The 21,564-nt window shown below is 38.1% G+C and overlaps 2 protein-coding genes across 2 annotated transcripts; both read left to right on the top strand.

Annotated features, from left to right (window-relative positions):
- The first annotated feature begins 754 nt into the window (after positions 1–754).
- Positions 755–3,146, top strand: LOC113711214 (uncharacterized). Its single transcript, XM_072068857.1, has 4 exons — positions 755–1,246; positions 1,672–1,729; positions 2,322–2,432; positions 2,908–3,146. The coding sequence occupies exons 1-4, from the start codon at positions 755–757 to the stop codon at positions 3,144–3,146; spliced, it is 900 nt and encodes a 299-aa protein (XP_071924958.1).
- A 9,016-nt stretch (positions 3,147–12,162) lies between these two features.
- On the top strand, positions 12,163–17,270 carry LOC113712071 (uncharacterized). Its single transcript, XM_072068855.1, has 7 exons — positions 12,163–12,438; positions 13,323–13,877; positions 14,284–14,433; positions 15,023–15,133; positions 15,415–15,863; positions 16,292–16,935; positions 17,087–17,270. The coding sequence occupies exons 1-7, from the start codon at positions 12,192–12,194 to the stop codon at positions 17,268–17,270; spliced, it is 2,340 nt and encodes a 779-aa protein (XP_071924956.1). The 5' UTR covers positions 12,163–12,191.
- Positions 17,271–21,564: the final 4,294 nt, after the last annotated feature.

Here is a 21,564-nt window from a genome sequence, read left to right as displayed (position 1 = left end):
GGTTTTAAAAATTACAGATTAGAAGCTAATTGTCAGCTCTGACATTGTAGTGATCTTTGCCTCCTACACTTTTCAGTACCCAAAAAACAAAAAAAGAAAACAAAATAGAACTCTTCACTTCCTAGGCTATATATGTATGTATGTATGTATCACATAAATCTTGTGCATTATTAGTGCGGTGAATAAAATAAAAAATTTTCAAAATCTTCTTTAGACCAGCTAACTCTATAGTCAACAAATTAGGTTAGATCAATCCGAACTTGACCTGTCCACTCAATTCAGAAAATTCAAACTACACAAATCTCTAAGCATCTAGCTTTGGAGAAATATGGGCTCAGCCCTGATTAAGCCGGCCTACCAATCATTTTAGTTATAAGTATTCAAACCTTATTTTTGTATAAGTTTTTAAGAGTAATAAAATAGTGTGCTAATATTTGTATTACTTTTTAGGGAGTTTCATATCCATAGTGAAATTTAGGGCTTCTTGTATTTGCAACAAATCCTTAATGAATGCTAGTATAATTAGAAATCTGATGGTTGAACTTAGAAGTTATGCTGTGTTATGAAAGTTTAAAAACAATGACAATAATAAGAATAACAAACTATTTTGGACTTTATTAGTTAGTACTATTATTGATGGAAACTGTATGATAAGAGAATGTATTGATAACATTTAATTTGATAAGATCACTATTTTTTTTTTTTTTCAATTAAGAGTCCCTTCTGAATTCCTCCGAATCTGCTAGCAGCCAAAATGGTAGAATTATACGATCGGCAAAAGGATAAAGTTGAGTCAACCAATCAGCCTAAACTATACAGAGCTGCAATGGAAGGGAATTGGAAAGACGCTAAAGCCATCTTTGATATTGACAGAAAGGCCAAGACAAGAAAAATCTCCAACCTGGGCATGACTGCCCTTCATGTGGCGGCGAGCTGTGGCCAGTCAGAGTTTGTGGTGGAAATGGTCAAGAAACTAAGTAAGAAGCAGCTTGAAGGCAGAGACACACATGGCTGCACTGCTCTGCAAATGTGGGGGCTGCCAAAGCAATGGTGGAGAAGAACTCAGATTTGCCTCACCTTGGGGAAACCTATAACCCATTTGCTGCTAAATGGCGACATCCCTCAGACGACAAGAAAATGGTGGATTATCTCCACCAAGTTACTGAGGACAAAGAACCTTGTTATCCCTTCACGGGTTATTCATCTGCTGATCTCATTGTGGCAATCATTTCTTCGGGGTCCTATGGTAAGCCCATATAGGATAGATTCCATTCCATCGAACATTTTCTTTACTTTTCTTTAGATCTAAAAAAAAAGTCTATATATAAGTACAATTTACTGAACAGAATAAATAAATAAAGGAACAACAACAGGACATGAAGCTTATGAAATCAACACAAAATATTAGTAAGAAGCTTATGTGAGGAACAAAGACATAAATTCATGGACAAAATTCTTAACAAACTTTCAAATTTGATGAGGGAAAAAACATAAATTTCTAAAACTTGGGTTTGGGGGTGGTTGCTCTCAATATCCCCACTTCCTTCCTTGCCTCTGAAATAATAAGGACCTTTTGCAGATACAGCTTTGAGTACGCTCAAGAGATATCCTGCATTAGCTCTTGAAACAAATAATGAAAGTAAGTCCATACTTCGTGTGCTTGCAATGCAGCCTTTAGCATTTCGGAATGGACATAAACTTTCTTTATGGAAATCATTGATCTATGGGTGTAAGTACTCTCTCACAAAAAAAAAAAAAAAGTAGATAAACTCTCTTACTGCCTCTTCCTGAGATTTTCTGGTTTGTATATGATATATTCTAGAAAATTTTTTTCTTTATTTAACTTTGACAAATATCTACTTGAATCTACGTTTAGTTAAAGTAATTAGAAATTCTATTTGAAATGTAATAAGTATTTCGAAGACGGAAAAAGAATTACCTTTGCCTCTCTAGATTCCAAGGTAATGGAATTTAGCAAATGTATAAATGTGAAGTGGAAAATCAATACCTTACTGATATCTTGCTACTAATTAACAACTCTTCTTTAATGGAGCCAAGTTATGGACTTAGGTCCAATTTTATTTTTGTGTGCTTGAAAACTATTATTAATTAAGTTAAAAAAATTTCTCCCCCAAGTGGGATGCCTAATGGGAAACACAAAATAAAGATGTTTACCCATATCAAATATAGTACTTCTACCTCTCAGATGGCTCGAATTTATCAGTACTGACTATCAACTCCACTGCTACGGAGTACGATCTTGATTTATTTTATCAGTTCCCAATTTGTGTGATGTTATTCTAATTTTCCATTGCTTTTAGTGGTGCAAGTTGATGCGGAGGAAACAAAACACAAAAACTTCCATTCACCTGCAGATGTTGCTAAAAGCACAGCAGTTTCATTCTTCGTATTTCTGAGCAAGTTCAGTAAAGGTATTAAAGTTTTGTGTCTGCTTTATCTTTTTTTATAACTTTAATTTGTTTTGGGGGAAAATAATGAAACAGTACATGATATTAGTTCTTTTGCCACTATGTTGGTTTTCCAAACAACTTTTTACTTTTCCAACATGTTATCTCACTTAAAGTACATCAAGAAAAAATACTACACCATTATTCTGTAAGTAAGGTTTCCAACTATACTTCATTTCAATGCAAACGTAAATCTTTTGCATACTTACTTGGCTTGTCTTTCTACTTGACGCACGAATAAGGGAGCTGTCGGAAATAAAGAACTTAAGACTTGTAGATTTTGTCTGCGAGGAGATAGAAGAGAAAGATATCAATTTTGTTCAGGAATACTTCTTCCCCAATGACAATACCCCAATCTTACACTTAGCCATAGAGCATGGAGTTTTTCAACTTGTACAAGAGTGTTTAAATCGTTTTCTTGATCTAATTTGGTATGCAGACAAACATACCGAACGGTTGTTATTGCATGCAGCTATTGAGCATCGTCGAGTGGAGATATTCAATCTCATGGTTGCTTTGATCGGAAAAAACACAAAGGCCCATGCCCATTTAAACGTTGAAGGGGCAAATAATTGCCTTCATTTGGGAGCAAAATTGGCTTCTATGCCTCAACTCCATTCTGTCCCTGGTCTTGCATTTCATATGCAGAGAGAATTGCAACGGTTTGACATTGAGTAGCAGCAGTGTTGATTAGACGTGAAAAGATGGCAATTATGTGAAGGAGAAATAAGAAATGAAAAAAAAAGCATAAAGACATTGTAAATTAATTATTATATAATGATGAAAATGACTTTACACAAACTGGAATTAAAATAGTAATTGATATGGAAGAGGTCATAGATTCTGGAATAGAATCCTCAAGAAATGCCGATTTGTAAGTAAACCGGGAATGAGGATCAAGAACACAAAGGAAATATATTCCAAAGCTACCTTCTGTCCAAAGTCACAAATACTCTGACCAAATTGATGATGGAACTTGTTACATTTTCTGAACATGAAGTGACCCTGTTAACTGCTAGCGTAAAACAGCACTTAACATGGCAAAACGGTTTTACTAAAACCCGTCTAAAACGGCAGACCATCTCTCATCGCTCAATTTCTGAAGAGAGTTTTTGATTACTCTATCTGCCTGTATTCTATCACAAGGCTAGCCTGGAATCCATACGTTCACAAGGGAAGAATATTCATCCTTACAGCGTATTCTTAAACTAATCACTGCAGCTCCCGGTGGCTTGCTTGATAATCTGCCAAGTTTTTTGCATGGCCAGACAAAAGATAAAGGGTGAGAACCGAGAAATGAATGTAGCAATCACTCAATAGATTCTCTTAAAGCTAGTGTAGTATGCTGGTGATAAAGTTGCATTGCAGAAACCAGTCAATCCCAGAAAAGAGCAAATTAATGTACTTTTTTTTGTCCTATGTTTCTAAACTTTATTCCAGGCTTATCTAATAACGCCAATACAGGAGACATTCCTTATGTAAATTAGAGACAATCATCACTTAAAATTAACTAAAAATTTAAACTTCTGAACCAAAATAATTTTTCTCTTACGATTGTGAAACAGCCTTCTCTTTGGCCCCTGGCAGTATTAGATTAATTTTCTTATATTATGCGGCTCATGTCACGGCGTCTTGATTGATAATCCACCAAAACTTCCGACCTGCCCAGAGGCCCCAGTTCAGAAGAAAAGGGTGAGAACTGGAAAAATGAACGTACCAGATTCCTAGACAATTCCTAAAGCTAGTACTATGCTTTTGCCCTATCCTGTGTCTCTTAAATTTCAATCCACGCTTAGTAAATTACTTTAATACTGAAGACTATCCTCATTTTGTTTAGAGACAATATAACTTAATCTTCGTACACCCAAATTATCTTTTTTTTGTAACTCTATGTCGCAAAAAACATTCAAATAAAATTCTTTATATATCTACACCTTAATCAATCTATCCTACCCATTCTTAAGTTCCTAGTGTATATGGAATTACTTCATTATCTAGTACTAAATCAATGAGTAGGCAAAAGATAATTAAGCTAATAAGAACAGCTTTCATCATGTTGGAATAATTCATCATCTCAGATGCTGACCAATCCTTTCATCCATAAACATCAAAATACTAAAAGAAGAAAAAAACAGAACATCCCCTGCCATGATTATGTGGTGACCAGACAAAATTAAAAGCTCTTTTTGTTTTTGGAATACTCTTTTTATCAGCAAAATCTAATTCCAAAACTTAACCCTGCAACACTCAAGAGATCATTCCTAACAATGTCACATGAGTTGAAGTACTTTTGATTCGAGCATGTACAAAAGGAATGCCCACTTTTTCTTTTATTTTCTTTAGGGTTAATTTACCATACCTCCTCTGAGGTTTTTGACAATTACTGAAAGCTCCCCTCAAGTTCTAAAAATTACACCTACCTCCCCTATTTTCACTTTTAGGTAACATTTTAGGTCCAAAAGACTATACTTTTTCTCAAAATTCCTAGAATGCCCTTGAGTTATAATTGATAACAAAAATGTAAAAGAAAAAAAATGGTTCACAATTTCTATTTCATTTATCTTTACTTACTATCACTATTACCTATCCATCAATATTCAAATCACCATTAAATAAATACTTATCTTTGTTTTAATGTGCCTCTTTTACCTCAAAATTACTGATGCAGACCATTGTATCAACTATAAACGCTACATCAGATGTCAAAAAGCTTACTAACAATCTCATATCAATATCATGTTTTACTTAATACACAACAATATTCATCAATATTTCTAAATTTCAAATCTATAGCTACCACCTTTCTAATACGAAATAATCTAAGCCATCACTACTAATATCAATATCCAATATACTCCATTGGCACATAGTTTGAAATCAATCAAGTTCTCTCTATAGGAATAACATCAATAATTGTAAATCAAAAATAGAAACACAATGCAGTTATAAATATATACCAAGAACACCTTTTTTCATGACAACCATAACAATATAACCTATACTTAGTTTCTATTCCACTTCCTATCCTTAACTTTAATTTTTTTATCGCTGTCACTATCTTCATTTCCATCTAATTTGGCAATGAAATTAGCAGTCAATTTGTCATTTGACAATTTCAATTTGCTAATGCATATCAAAAATTGGAAACAAAAACGGGTGCAAGGAAACCATTTAATAATAATGGAAAATCGAGAATTGGAAATAGATACCAAGATATGTATGTATTGGTGGTTTGGTGTGTATGGTGATTTTATTAATGGGGACAATACACAATTGGTTAATAATAATAAATAAATGCATTTAAAAGGAAAATGTAAGTAGGAGAAAAAGGATAGATAGTTAAATGGGAAAAACTGTCGTTTGAATTATTAGTTGATAATAGATGAGAAAGATTTAATATTTGATAGAATTTTTCAATGAGTTAACAATTATTGAAGGGCATTGTTATCTTTTTATCACACCATGAGAGGTTTCCATAATTACATAAATCTAAAGGAGCTTAATGAAATTATCAAAAATTTCAGGGGAGGTTTCTGAAATAATCCCTTTTTTTAATCTATAAATTTGTCAAAACGTGAAACTTGATTATCATGAGTAAATGGAAGAAAGGCTGACCAAAGAGAACAAAAATCATTATTTATCGGGATGGACGATCACGTGAAGATTTTCATAATATGATAAAACGTGGCAGGAAATAGTGTTTTGTGGTTTTATTAGAGTATTATAAACCAAAGCTCCATAATTTATTCATTCAGCTTACCTGACGTTGTATTTGAGTAACAGAAAATTTTCTTTGAAATGGAAAAAAAAAAAAAAGTAGGAGAAGACCAAGCCAAAGAACAATAAACAAAATACAAGAATGAGACGCGAAAGGTTGACAATAGTTCACTAGATGAATTTTGAAGCATCTAAAATTTAAAACAGCAAATAAGAGGCGGTATGACATGATTAGATGAAAGATCAAAGCAGTTACTGTCTTTCATTCGAATTTGTTATAACAGATGCAGCGAAACAGAAGAACAAACAAGAATGGACAAGAACAACTTGGGGAAAATCAGATTTTATTAGGGTTGTAACCGGAATAGTTTACAAACTAATATAAGGTGTATATATATACAACCAAACAGACTGGACCCAAAATAGGCCCAAAACAAGATCTAATTCAAGATCCCAAAATAGGCCCAAGCGAGACCCCCGTACAGCTCAGCGGGGGTTGAAGATCTAATTCAAGACATCTCAACAATCTCCACCTTGACTTGAATCTTCCCTGAAAAATGTAGCAGACGCACTAATGAAGTGCCAGAAGTACTCAGATAATTATCTCTAAGTACCATCAGAATGCCCATAAGGGCCATCAGAAACTTAGGACATTTAGCAAATCCAAACAATGTTTGAATTTGCTATGAGGGACCGGCTTGGTGAACATATCAGCAGGATTGTCAGCAGTGCCAATTTTCTTCACCTTGATCCTTGTCTCAGATCTCAAGAAGTGATATCGGACATCAATGTGTTTAGTCCTCTCATGATGAACTTGATCCTTGGCTAGACATATTGCACTGAGACTATCACAATATATATTAGCCTGATCCTGATGTAGGCCAAGATCTCCAACTAGCCCCTTTAACCAAATTCCCTCTTTAGCAACCTCCGTCAGTGCCATATACTCTGCCTCAGTAGTGGACAGAGTCACTGTAGGTTGTAGAGTTGCTTTCCAACTAACTACAGAATGCCCAAGAGTGAAAACATAACCAGTCATCGACCTCCTACTATCAACATCTCCAGCATAATCAGAATCTGAATAGCCTGTAACCAAACACTCTGTATCACCTCCATAGATGAGACCAACATCAGATGTACCCCTCAAGTACCGAAAAATTCGCTTCACGGCCAGCCAGTGCTCCTTCCCAGGATTAGTCATAAATCTGCTAACAACACTGACTGCATGTGCCAGATCAGGTCTAGTGCAGACCATGGCATACATCAAACTACCCACTGCACTAGAATAGGGAACCTTAGCCATATACTCCATCTCAGCTTCTGACTGTGGTGCAAGTGTCACTGATAGTTGAGCATTCGCTGCACTTGGAGTATTCAAGGGTTTTGCTGTAGACATGCCAAATCTGGATAGTACCTTCTCAATATAGCTCTTCTGTGATAAGAAAAGCTTTTTCTGACTTCTATCCCTGAAAATCTCCATTCCCAAAATTTTCTGTGCTGCACCTAAGTCTTTCATCTCAAACTCTGCACTGAGAAGACTTTTCAACTTCTGTATATCAGCTTTGTTCCTCGCAGCTATGAGCATATCATCTACATACAAAATCAAATAGATCATCGAACCATCTTCAAGTTTGTTGTGATATACACAACAATCATACTGACTTCTGTTGTAGCCTAGCTCAATCATGTAGCCGTCAAATTTTTTGTACCACTGCCTTGGGGACTGCTTTAATCCATACAAATATTTCTTCAACTTGCATACATAATCTTCTTTTCCCGAAACATGAAATCCATCTGGCTGAGTCATGTAAATTTCTTCATCTAACTCTCCATGTAGGAAAGCTGTCTTCACGTCTAGCTGCTCAAGTTCTAAGTCCTGATGTGCAACCATTGCTAGTAGCACCCTGATAGAAGTGTGTCTGACCACTGGTGAGAAAATCTCATTGTAGTCTACTCCTTCTCTTTGAGTGAACCCTCTTGCAACAACACGTGCTTTATACTTGATGCCCTCAGCTGGAGAAATTCCTTCCTTCCTTTTAAAGACCCATTTGCAAGTCACAATCTTTCTCTCTGCTGGCCGTTTGACCAATTCCCAAGTGCCATTCTTGTGTAACGACTCCATTTCATCACCCATTGCAGCAAGCCATTGAGTTGACTCACTGCCTGAAATAGCTTCTCTATAGGTAGAGGGCTCGGGAGAATCCACCTCCTCAGCAACTTGAAATGCATAACCTATAAAATCCCGATACCTGCTGGGAGCTTGTACTCCCACTCTCCTTGCACGATCATAAGCAATACCATGCTGCTGAGTTTCTGACGCAGTATGAGATATAGGTGCCAACCTTTCTGCTGATGTAGATTCTGGAGACTCTACTTCTGCAGGAGGTTCAGTTTCACAGGATAGCTGTTGATAATCACTAAATTGCTGCTGTGATTCAAAACCATTTTGAATGATTTTTAGCTCCACCTGTTTATCAACACCTGCACTTTCTTCAACAACAGCCTTCACAGGGGGGTTAAATATAGAGTTTTCATCAAAAATTACACTTCTACTAAGTATAACTTTCCTTTCTGAGGGTGACCAGATTCTATACCCTTTAACCCCATCTCCATATCCCAGAAACACTCCCTTTTTAGCCCTTGGTTCTAGTTTACCCTCACTGACATGATAATACGCAGTACAACCAAAAGTCTTCAAATTTGAGTAAGTAGGGGACATACCAGACCACACTTCATAAGGTATCTTGCAGTCTATACCTGTATGAGGTGCACGATTGATCAAGAAGCAGGCCGTGCTCACTGCTTCCGCCCAGAACCTCCTTGGCAAACCAGCATTAAAGAGCATACACCGTGCTCTCTCTAGAAGTGTCTGATTCATGCGTTCTGCTACACCATTTTGTTGTGGTGTGTGTCGAACTGTGTGATGCCGGGCAATTCCTTCATCTTTGCAGAACTCATCGAACTCCTTTGAACAGAATTCCAGACCATTATCAGTTCTCAGCCTTTTGATCTTCTTTCCAGTTTGATTCTCCACTAAGGCCTTCCACTGCTTGAAATTCTTGAAAGCTTCACCTTTTTCCTTCATAACGATTACCCAAGTCATCCTTGAATAATCATCAATCATAGATAAAAAATATCGACAGCCTCCCAAGGACTCAACTCGTGAAGGACCCCAACAGTCAGAATGGATGTAATCCAGTGTGCCTTTTGTCCTGTGAATTGCCTTCCCAAACTTTCTGCGATGTAATTTACCGAAAGTACAATGTTCACAGAATCCAAGATCAGTGACCTTGTGGCCTTCTAGAAGATCACGTTTAGACAGAATCTGCATCCCTCTTTCGCTCATATGACCAAGCCTAATGTGCCACAGCTTGGTCATATCAGACCTGCGATTTTCAGAAGATGCAACAGCAGCAGCAGCAGAACCTGTTAGCGTAGAACCTTGTAAGATGTACAGGGTGCCATGCTTAACTCCTTTGAGAACCACTAATGAACCTTTACTGATGCACAACTCTCCACTTCCTCCGCTGAACTTGAAACCCTTACTGTCAAGAGTACTAAGTGATATCAGATTCTTCGTCATTTTGGGGACGTGCCTGACTTCGTTCAGTGTGGCAATTTTTTCAGTATGTGTCCTGATCTTAATCGAACCGATTCCAACAGCCTTGCAGACAGCGCTATTAGCCATCACGACATTTCCGCCATCTATCTGCTCATATGTTGTAAACCATTCCCTATTTGGACATATGTGATAGGACGCCCCAGAATCAAGAACCCACACATCAGAGTGATGTGTTGGTTCGTTTGCAATTAGGGCCAGGTCTTCTTCTGAATTTTCCGCTTCCTTTTCTGCAACTGAAGCTGAAGCGTGTTGTTTTTCCTGCTGTTTCTTCTTCTTGGGACAATCAGATTTCCAATGACCCTTTTCCTTGCAATAGTTACAGACATCATCCGGCTTAGGACCTTTAGAGAACTGCTTCTTATTTCCGGACTTCTTTTTCCCCAATTTTCCTTTATCACTACTGACAACTAATCCAGCAGCCTGATTATCTGTAACATTACCAGCCGCCTTATGGCGCAATTCTCGACTATGCAGTGCTGATCTTACTTCTTCTAAAGTTACTGTATCTTTACCGCCAATAAAAGACTGAACAAAATTCTCATACGATAACGGTAGAGACACTAACAAAATCAACGCGGCATCCTCATCCTCAATTTTAACATCAATATTACGCAATTCAAGAAGAATTGTATTTAATTGATCTAAATGTTCTCGAAGAGGAGTACCTTCCTGCATACGTAGACCGAACAGACGTTGCTTTAGGAGCAACTTGTTGGTTAAAGACTTCGTCATATAGAGACTTTCAAGTTTAACCCACAAACCCGCAGCAGTTTCTTCACCGGCGACCTCAGTGATGACATCATCTGCCAGACACAGCATGATTGTCGAGTGAGCCTTTTCCTCCAGAGTCATCGACTCTTCATCAACGGAATCCGATTTCTTCTTCGTCAGCGGACTCCACAGGCCCTGCTGCTTTAACAGAGCCCGCATCTTAATCTGCCATAAACTGAAACTATTTCTCCCGGTGAACTTGTCGATCTTGATGTTCAAAGCAGACATGTTGTTGCGTGATCCGAGCCCTAGGACAAACCTAGAGCTCTGATACCAGTTTGTTATAACAGATGCAGCGAAACAGAAGAACAAACAAGAATGGACAAGAACAACTTGGGGAAAATCAGATTTTATTAGGGTTGTAACCGGAATAGTTTACAAACTAATATAAGGACATCTCAACGGGGGTTGAAGATCTAATTCAAGACATCTCAACAGAATTGGATACTCTCTGTACGCTAGCCTGAATCATTTCTCGATGCGTCTATTTCAAATCATATGCTTCCAGATATATACGAGGAATTTGTCGGACTGAAAAGGAGTACATTTTATTGCACATAGGATAGGCAAAAGTTGGAGGAATGTTGGCATAAGATTTCTCGGGCACAAATCATATGCTTCCAGATATATAGTCTATCCAAATTGCATTGCACAAATACGTTTAAGAGGAAGTTTTCTCGGGCATATTAAGGAATTTTTGTTCTCCTAAATTTTATTTCACAGATAAGAAGCAACTTTTTTTCACGGATACAGTTATTCAATTACGTTAATACTGGCGACTATCCTCAACTAGACTAGAGACAATTATTACATAAATTAAGAACAAATCTAATCTTGTACACCGAAATAATCTTTTTCTTACTTGAGGTTTTTTTTAATTATATCGCGGAAGATATTTAAATGAAACCTTGAATAATAATTGTATGCATCTGAATATATTTGACGTCACCTAGGAAACTGATAAGAACAGTTTTCATCGAGTTCAAATAATTCATCATTTTAAATGTTCATCAATCCTTTTCATTCAATAACATCAAAACCACAAATTGAAAAGAAAGAAGAAAGGTTGCATGTAGTTTATTATCTAATGCATAAGAAATTAATGGATTAATTACCGAATACTCAATCCCTTGCGATTCTCTCTTTTGTGCCAATTGTAACAAGAAAGCTCACGTACAAGTTGGAAAAGACAAGCAAGCAGACAAGAAAAGTTCTTATCATGTTACAATAGCACATCGTCTAAGATGTTCGGCAAGCATTTTCATCCATTAACATCGAAATACTAAGAAAGGAAAGAAAGACAAAGGGTGCCCTGCCATGATTTTAGAGGGACCAGACAAAATTAAAAGCACGGTACTTCAATATTCGTCACCGCGGGAGAGTACTTTTGTGTTTTTGGAATTCTCGCATCAGTAAACTCTAATGCTTTAAAACTTAACCCCGCAACACTCAAGAGATCATTCCTTAACAATGTCACAATGGAAGTTTTTTGAGCACGTAACACGAGGAATGCCTGCCTTTTTTAAGCTATAAATTAGTTTAAACATGAACCTCGATTATCATAAAATATAAGGAAAGGCTCAAAGAACTGAATATATCGGCCTACTACTGTGATGGCTCAGAACGATAAGGCAGAGAAGCTTAAAATTCTGATGGAAAAAAATACGGAGGGTGGTGAGATAGTGAGGGAGGCAGAGAGCGGAAAAAATATTGAGAGTGGTGAGTCATCGAGCAAGGCAGAGACGCCTGCTGAGAGGGTGACCAAGGAAGAGGCGCATAAAATTATGGCCGGAAAAAATATCGAGCCGCCTGCTGGGTTGGTGACCGACGAAGAGATGCGTAAAATTATGAAGATCCGCAGTAAGAATTAATCAGTTTGTGGATTTTGGTATATATTAAATCGAAGCTTAATTGATTTATATTACTTTATATAGCTTTATGTCAAAGTTCTATTTCATATTTAGTTTGGGTGATTGGAAAGTTTTGGTTTGAGTCTATGCCGCACTGGATTGGTAACCCTGTACTAAATTATATTGTAGCCGATGCTTTTCAAAGATGGTTTAAAAAATTACAGATTAGAAGCTATTAGGTTGGTTTAGTTTGCTAAGACTCAGTTTAATTACTTCAGGGAAGGAAAGTTCGAATTCTAATCCCACAATAAGTAGCCTACGTTGGTTGGCAATGCATAAAAACCATTATAAAACGTTGCAAATTTTGGTAATCGTGACATTGGAGAAATCTTTCCCTCCTATACTTTTTAGTACCCAAAAAAAAAAACCTTCGCCTCCTAAGTTGAAAATATATATGTATTACATATATCTTGTGCATTATTGATGTGGTGAATAAAATAAAAAATTGTTCAAAATCTTCTTTAGACCAGCTACGTTAATAAACAAGTTATGTTGGATCAATCTGAGCTTGACTTGGGGCAAAATTTAGTTGAATTCAAGTTCCACAAAACTATGCATCTAGCTTTGGAGAAATATGGGGTCGGCCCTAGTCAAGCCGGCCTACCAGTCAGTTCAGTTATAAGTATTCAAACCTTAATTTTGTATAAGTTTTTAAGAGCAATAAAAGAGTGCACAAATATTTGTACAACTTATGGAGAGTTTCATGTTGATGCACACATAAATTTAGGGCTTCTTATACTTACAACAATTTTATATTGAGTGCGAGTATGGTTAGAAATCTTATGGTTAGTGTTTTTATTACGAGTCCCTTCTGAATTCATCTGAATCTGCTAGACGACGCCAATTTGGAGGCATTAAGTCCAGGAGGACCGGAGTATCCGGATCAGCAAATTACTAAAGCTGATTCAGCCAATATCGCAGAACTATACAGAGCAGCAATGAAAGGAAAATGGAAAGATGCTAAAGCCATATTTCGCAGGAATGAAAATGCAAAGACCACAAAAATATCCAACCTTGGCATGACAGCCCTTCATGTAGCGGCGAGCTGTGGGCGGTCGGAGTTTGTGGTGGAGTTGGTGAAGACCCTATCTGAGCAGCAGCTTGAAGACAGAGACACACTTGGCTGCACTGCTCTTCATCACGTGGCCTTAGCTGCAGATGTGGGGGCTGCCAAAGCAATGGTGGAGAAGAACTCAGATTTGCCTAACCTTGGGGACCCCTATCGCCTTACTCCCCTCTACTATGCTGCTAAATGGCGACATCCATCAGACGGCAAGAAAATGGTGGATTATCTCCACCAAGTTACCGAGGACAAAGAACCTTGTCTTCCCTTCACGGGTTATTCATCTGCTGATCTCATTGTGGCAATCATTTCTTCGGGGTCCTATGGTAAGCCCATATAGGATAAATTCCATTCCATCGAACGTTTTCTTTACTTTTCTTAAGATCGAAAAAAAAAAGTCTATCTATAAGTACAATTTACTGAACAAAATAAATAAATAAATAAAGGAGCAACAACAGGACCTGAAGCTTATGAAATCAACGCAAAATATTGGTAAGAAGCTTGTGTGAGGGACAAAAGACGTAAATTCATGGACAAAATTCTTAAAAACTTTCAAATTTGAAGACGGAAAAAACATTATAAATTTCTAAAACTTGGGTTTGGGGGTGGTTGCCTTCTATATCCCCACTTCCTTCCTTGCCTCTGAAATAATAAGGACCTTTTGCAAAAATTGATATCTAAATTAAGTTCTTTTAAACCAACTTTGCTAATGATAATAGGTTTCTTTTGCAGATACAGCTTTGCGTACGCTCAAGAAATATCCTGGATTAGTTTTTGAACGAAATCATGAAAAAATGTCCATACTTCGTGTACTTGCAATGCAGCCTTTAGCATTTCGGAATGGACATAAACTTTCTTTATGGAAATCATTGATCTATACATGTAAGTACTCTCTCAAAAAAAAAAAAAAATTTTTCTCTTACAGCCTCATCCTGAGATTTTCTGATTTGTATATTATATATTCTAGAAAATTTTTTTCTTTATTTAACTTTGACAAACAAATATCTACTTGAATCTGCCTTTATTTAAAGTAATTAGACTTTCTGTTTGAAATGTAATAAGTGTTTCGAAGACGAAAAAAGACTTACCTTTGCCTCTCTAGATTCCAAGGTAATGGAATTTAGCAAATGTATAAATGCGAAGTGAAAACCAATACCTTACTGATATCTTGCTACTAATTAACAACTCTTCAATAACGGAGCCAAGCTATGGACTTTAGGTCCAATTTTATTTTTGTGTGCTTGAAAACTATTATTAATTAAGTAAAAAAATTTCTCCCCCAAGTGGGATGCCTAATGGGAAGCACAAAATAAAGATGTTTACCCATCTAAAAAATATAGGACTTCTGCCTCTCAGATGACTCGAATTTATTAGTACTGACTATCAACTGCACTGCTATGGAGTACGATCTTGATTTATTTTATCAGTTCCCAATTTGTGTGATGTTATTCTAATTTTCCATTGCTTTTAGTGGTGCAAGTTGATGCGGAGGAAACAAAACACAAAAACTTCCATTCACCTGCAGATGTTGCTAAAAGCACAGCAGTTTCATTCTTCCTATTTCTGAGCAAGTTCAGTAAAGGTATTAAAGTTTTGGGTCTGCTTTATCTTTGTTTATAACTTTAATTTGTTTTGGGGGAAAATAATGAAACAGTAAATGATATTAGTTCTTTTACCACTAAGTTGGTTTTCCAAACAATTTTTCACTTTTCCAACATGTTATCGCACTCAAAGTACATCAAGAAAAAATACTACACCATTATTCTGTAAGTAAGGTTTCGAAATAAGGGAGCTGTCCGAAATAAAGAATGCAAACGTAAATCTTGTGGATACTGACTTGTCTTGTCTTTCTGTTTGCCGCAGGAGTAAGGGAGTTGTCCGAAATAAAGAAAGGGCACCTGCATGCACTTAGACTTGTAGATTTTGTCTGCGAGGAGATAGAAGAGAAAAGATACAATTCTGTTCAGGAATACTTCTTCCCCAATGACAATACCCCAATCTTACACTTAGCCACAGAGCACGGAGTTTTTCGACTTGTACAAGAGTGTCTAAATCGTTTTCCTGATCTAATTTGGTATGCAGACCAAACTACCAAACGGTTGTTATTGCATGAAGCTATTGAGCATCGTCGAGTGGAGATATTCAATCTCATGGTTACTTTGATCGGAAAAAACACAAAGGCCTATGCCCATTTAAACGATAAAGGGGAAAATAATTGCCTTCATTTGGCAGCAAAATTGGCTCCTATGCCTCAACTCCATTCTGTCCCCGGTCCTGCATTTCAGATGCAGCGAGAATTGCAATGGTTTGAGGTACACAATGCAATGTTGTAGTAATTCGGTTTAAACTGTCTTTGCGACATCGTGGATTACTTTCTCATCCACGTAAGTTTTTTGCTTAACCAACCCCGGCCGTTTGAAGCACACATCATACTTTTGGATTTTTCTTTATTCTATTTTTGGTGTTACGGCTAACATTACACCATATTTTAGGATGATAGTTGTCCAAATGAGGACTAGTAAGTATAAATTAAATGGAAAATTATCACTTTAAAATATATAGTGGAATAGAAATGAAAACCAGATAGTGTAACAGTGTACCCAAATTAATGCCTTTTGTAGATCCTTAATTTTCTCATTTTGCGTTATGATCGTTGTTTCACTATAAATTAATTTCCCTAGTATTAGCAAATGAAGTTGACGCTTAAACCTAGATTAATCCCTTAATTCACTATATGCAGGCAGTGGAAGCAATAGTCTATTATGAGTTAAGGACAAGAAAGAACGACAAAGGAAAAACTCCTCGAGAATTATTCTTCGATGAGCACAAAGATTTGCTAAAGGATGCAAAGGAATGGATGAAGGATACATCAAACTCGTGCATGGTCGTAACTACTCTGGTCGCAACAGTTGCATTTGCTGCTATGATCACCGTACCCGGTGGCAATGATAGTGAGACGGGCATGCCAATACTGGCGAGGAAAAGACTTTTCGCTGCATTTTCCATAGCAAACGCATTATCCATGATATGCTCTGCAGTTTCTCTGCTTAGGTTCCTTTCGATTCAAACCTCGCGAAATACAGTAGATGATTTTCTGGAGGCACTTCCCAAGACTTTGGTCAGGGGTCTAATTTTCTTATGTATTGCTGTAGTCACAATGATGATATCGTTCGGCACGGCAATTGGACTGTCACTTGAATCAAGGCTTAACTGGGCTTACATTCCCGTCACCATCGTGGCCTGTTTCCCTGCCATCATCTTCATCAGGTTGCATCTGCCTTTGCTTTTACGAACAATATTATTCCGCTATGGGCCTGGCATTTTTGGAGAACAAAGGAATGGCAGGCTTTGGCGTCTCAAGAAAATTGGCTATCGTTTGATAGGGTGTAATTTTATCATTTATTTTATTATTAATTTTTCCTATTACCTGACCCGATGTGGATTAATTGCTGGATTCTACTCATTTTTAGTGTTTTGCATATATTCCAGGGAGTAAACCGAAAATATGATAACAAGTGCTAATTTGACAAAAAAGGAGTCTAAGGCACAGAGCTCACCCCAGGAGCATTGTTGGCAAAGGCAAGCTTATGCCCATTTTAGTAATTGCCGAAGACAAAAGCATTAAAAGGAGCAACGAAGGGCTGAAGGCAGGGGTCGGCTTCTTCCTCTCCGGAAGGAGAGCCGCCGCAGAGGAGATAGGAAATATAGAAATAGCATAGGACTAGCACTACGGAAGCTTAGCTTTTGATTTCTCTTTGGAGAGCTTTTCGTCTTGTAGCTTAGCCGCAGTTGTTGACTTTTCTTCTTAGTCTTTGTTAGTTAGCTTTTTCTTACGCATGGAAGATTGCTGAGGAGCTTAGCTTATGTCTTTGATTCTGCCTATTCAATTTCTCTTCTCCGAATGTCGGGCAAAAGCGAACACACTCAGTGGACTCTTGTAGCTTTCTTTCTTTATTGAATAGACGAATTGAATTCGCCCAGCTTCCCAATTGATGGCCGCAGCTTTTGCAACAATTTCTGGCGGATTTAGTTCATCAATTATGAACTAATTTTCTTTCTCTAGTCAAGGGACAATGGATGCTTTGGATTGCCTAAAACTTGTGAGATCGATTTAATTTTATCTTTTTCTCTTATTTATTGGTATTTGCATATTCCCTGATTGCAGTGCTTATGGTTGTTTAATTAATTGATTGTCTTGGATCCGGATAATTAGTTAATTTAATAATCTATTGTCAATTGAGGTGTTAAATCCGTAATTGTTTAATTGTCTCAAAATAGTGATAACTGGCATGATTGGATTTGTGTCAGGGGAATACGCGGGCTAATCTAAAATAACCCTGGTAGTGCGTTATTTGGTTAGAATAGGGCTCCTCTAATACGTAAGGCAATTGAGGAATTAAATTCTACGGGCGTACCTAGGATTATTTCTCAATTAGAACAGTGATTAACGGGCGTACCTTGATCACCGACACAGTAAGGAGGGGTTGACTGTCATCGCTTGTTTGGCAGTTATAACCTATTTATTAGTAAATAATTGGAATTGCCTTTGCTTATCGATGATCAATTAGGTGCACCTTTGCTGAAGTTATTCCTTGGCTAGATCCTTAATTATCACTCATTTGATTTTAGTAATTTGTTATTTAATTTTTAGTAGTTTTTTATTTTAGTTGAATTTCTTTGATTGTCACCTTCTGCATAAAAACACTCCCCTTGTCACTGTGAGCTTGAAAAGAAATAATTACTCCCAGTCCCTGTGGATTCGACCCTGCTCACCACTATCTACAGAAACTACTTTTAGTTTGAGCAGGTATTTATTATTGCACAGGTTTCGACAACCTGTCAATTCTTGGCGCCGTTGCCGGGGACTGGCGCTAGTTATTTGTTTCTTTTTCAATTCATCTTGTTTACATTTTTTTATTTAGTTTATGGCTTCTTACACTCCGTATTTTGGTGATATACTGGATTTTATTTCCGGGGAAGGCAATGAGGCTAGTTTTTTTGTGAGGTCTGCATATGCAGAGGCACTAAACTCTGTTAGAGAAAGAATGGCTGCTGCAACCTGTGAAATTTGTTATGCCAGGGATCATTCAACCGGTATGTGCCCCGAATATCAAGACTACCTGAGTGACTATCTCAAAAAAAAATTTAGAGATTCTTCACCTCGATCTCAAACGTGGTATGACCCTTATTCAAACCGCTATGATCAAGGATGGTGGGATAACTCTAACGTTAATTATGAAGAGGGGTCAATGAGTTTTCAGCTGCAAGAGTCTCAACAATCGTCATTCATGTCAGACTTGCCCTCACAGACCATCAATGACTCTAAGAAAGGTGAGAGTGCAATTATCCTGACAAGTGATATGGAACTGCAAGAGTCTCAAGAAGGAGGATCCAAAGATACAGTTGAAAAGGAAGTTGAAGCGGAAGACATGAGACTCCAACATCAAAGTATTCAAGTGAATGAATCCAGTGAACAAATTCCAAATGCGGTGACATCTTCTCCACTCTTTAATCAATATTTTCCTAATTCCTCTTCTTCAATTCCTGTTACTGAAATTGATTTTATTATACCAGAAAATTTGAAATTTCATGACAGGAATAAGTTAAGAGTGGCAATGGAAAAATATCTTGAACCGATGAATGCGTGTGGTAGAGGAGTGAGTGGAGAATGCAGATCATTGTTGACTTGTTTAGCACCATTTACTAGTCCATGGAAGCCCGTAACTCGTGTGCTCAAAGATTACTCCATCTATGAGGGTTACCAGGATCATATTGAAGATGAAGCATTGAAACGAGCCACAAGATTTTATCCCCCATGAACAAGCATAGCATGTCTAGCCAAAGACATTAAAGAAAGGCGCTCATTGGGAGGCAACTCAATTGTTTCTTTTAATTGCTTGATTGGTTTCGTGTCATAGTTTAAATCTGCTTTCCTTGAATTTGACTGATTTTGGGTGTTAATTTTCGTTTTTGCTGATTTATAGGTGCCCTTCAGTCATGACGCGCCCGCGTGGTGATGTGCAGGGAGCTCACGATCAGAAATTTCTGAAACTTCTGGGAGCTCTCCTGCCCTCTTGACGTGCCCGCGTGGGGACGTGCAGGAAGCTCACGATCAGAAATTCTGAAACTTCTGAGAGCTCTCTTGCCCTCATGACGTGCCCGCGTCACGTTCGCGGGAAAGGTAAGGATTCAAAAAAAAAAAAAAAAAAGAACAAAGAAAATTTTTCTTATCAACGTAGCTTTAGTTTCCAAAATTCAAAAAAAAAAATTTAAAAAAAAATTGATTTCCGTAGAAAAAATTTTTTTTTTCTTTTCCTTCTTTTCTTTCTTTCTTTTTCTCTTTCTTTCTTCTTCTTCTTTTTTCTTTCTTCCTCCCCTGCTCCCTCTCTGTTGCCCGCCGCCCACTTGCGCCGCAACCCCCATCACGCAGCAGCCTACCGCCGCAGCTCTCCCATCTCTCTTCTCTCTGGTCCACCGCCGCCACTCAGCGGACCTCCACCAGCCCGCATCGCCGCCCGCCAGACAGTGCCGTCCACCACATCGCCTCCACTGTCCGCAACCAGCCGCCGCCCGCGACCCCAGCGCTCCACCAGAGCGCGGCTCTCCGTCGCCAGCCGCGGCCCACCTTGCGCGCTCCACCGCCATCTTCACCTCCATAGCGCGCCGCTCGCTCCTGCTCCACCGTTGACCGCCGCTGTTTTCATCGACACCGCCGCAACCCCTCACGCGATTCCGGCACAACTGACACCCACTACTGTCCCATTTCGTCTGGCTACTACCTACGGTGGAGGTAATTGGAAGTTGCCCCCCCTAATTTCTTCATTTCGTTCGGTTGGCCACCTGGTTAACTGCTGAGGTTTTGTGATTGGGTTGTAATTGTTCAATTTCTGAAATGCTGTCACTGGTATGCCATATTATTGGGGCCCTTGTTACGATTTGACTACATTGGGTGGGCTGGTGTTGTGAAATTTTCTTTTGCTAATTAGGACGGCAGCTCTGCCTGTGTTTTGATTGTTGAAATTCTCAATTGTTGGCATTGATAGTTGTTATTTTGGTTTATCGGTGGCCGGCTAGTGGTAGTGTGTGATTTCTTTTCCACAGTTTACTACACCAGTGGTACTGGTGAGGTAATTGGACCTCAATTGCATACTTCTATTTAGTTGACCAAGTGATCATTGTCCAATCCCTGAGCTGTTATCATTGAAATTAATAATTTTGAGTTGCGACTTTTATTGGCCAACTGGAGCCATTTGTTGGGATTTTGGGTGAGCTGAAATAATGCAACTGTCTATTGACATTTGGGCGATTTGATTCTGCTTTTGCATGTTGAATTGGAATATCTGGCCGCTTGTTTTACTTGTGAGATTGGTAGCATTTATTAATTATGGAAGACATCCTGGTGATTGGCTAATATTGCTATTTTGGGACCATTGTTTGTGACCTCAGCGGCCGGGGTTCCCCAACTGGTGGATTAGTACATACTTGGTGCTATTGCTTTACTACTGCTTTGATCTGCTATAGCATTTGTTGAAATTTCTGGAGATATTTGTTGAAATTTTAGAATGTATTTGTTGAGATTATGAATGGCCAAGTTTGCTTGTTGACTGACTGAATTAGGTAGTCCCTATGCTTATGGACGTGACTTTGCTAGTTTTCAGTTGTTGATAATAGTTTCTGGTTGTTGATTTTGGAGTGCAGCTGTGCTTTGCTGACCATATTTGGGCCGGGGTGGCCCGCGTTTACTTTTAATTGTTGAGTTGGGGTACCCCAGTGACTATGAATGTGCATTTGTGATTGCTATCTTGTTGGATATTCTGTCTTTTGTTGTTTGGGGTGATAATTGGCGTCAATGGTGAGTGGCGCCACTTACAAGCACAGGTTCACAACGTAGATGAGCGAATGACGAACATCACCCACCAAGTGGTAAGGATGTCTCAGAACTCGGCTTCCCTCCACTGTTCCCTCCTATCCCTTAGCTGTTCAACAGGGAAGTTTCATTGTTCTCTTCGCTTT

The sequence above is a fragment of the Coffea arabica genome, chromosome 10c (genome assembly GCF_036785885.1).
Source record: "Coffea arabica cultivar ET-39 chromosome 10c, Coffea Arabica ET-39 HiFi, whole genome shotgun sequence".
Classification (NCBI taxonomy): domain Eukaryota; kingdom Viridiplantae; phylum Streptophyta; class Magnoliopsida; order Gentianales; family Rubiaceae; genus Coffea; species Coffea arabica.
This window is presented reverse-complemented; position numbering and strand designations above follow the sequence as displayed.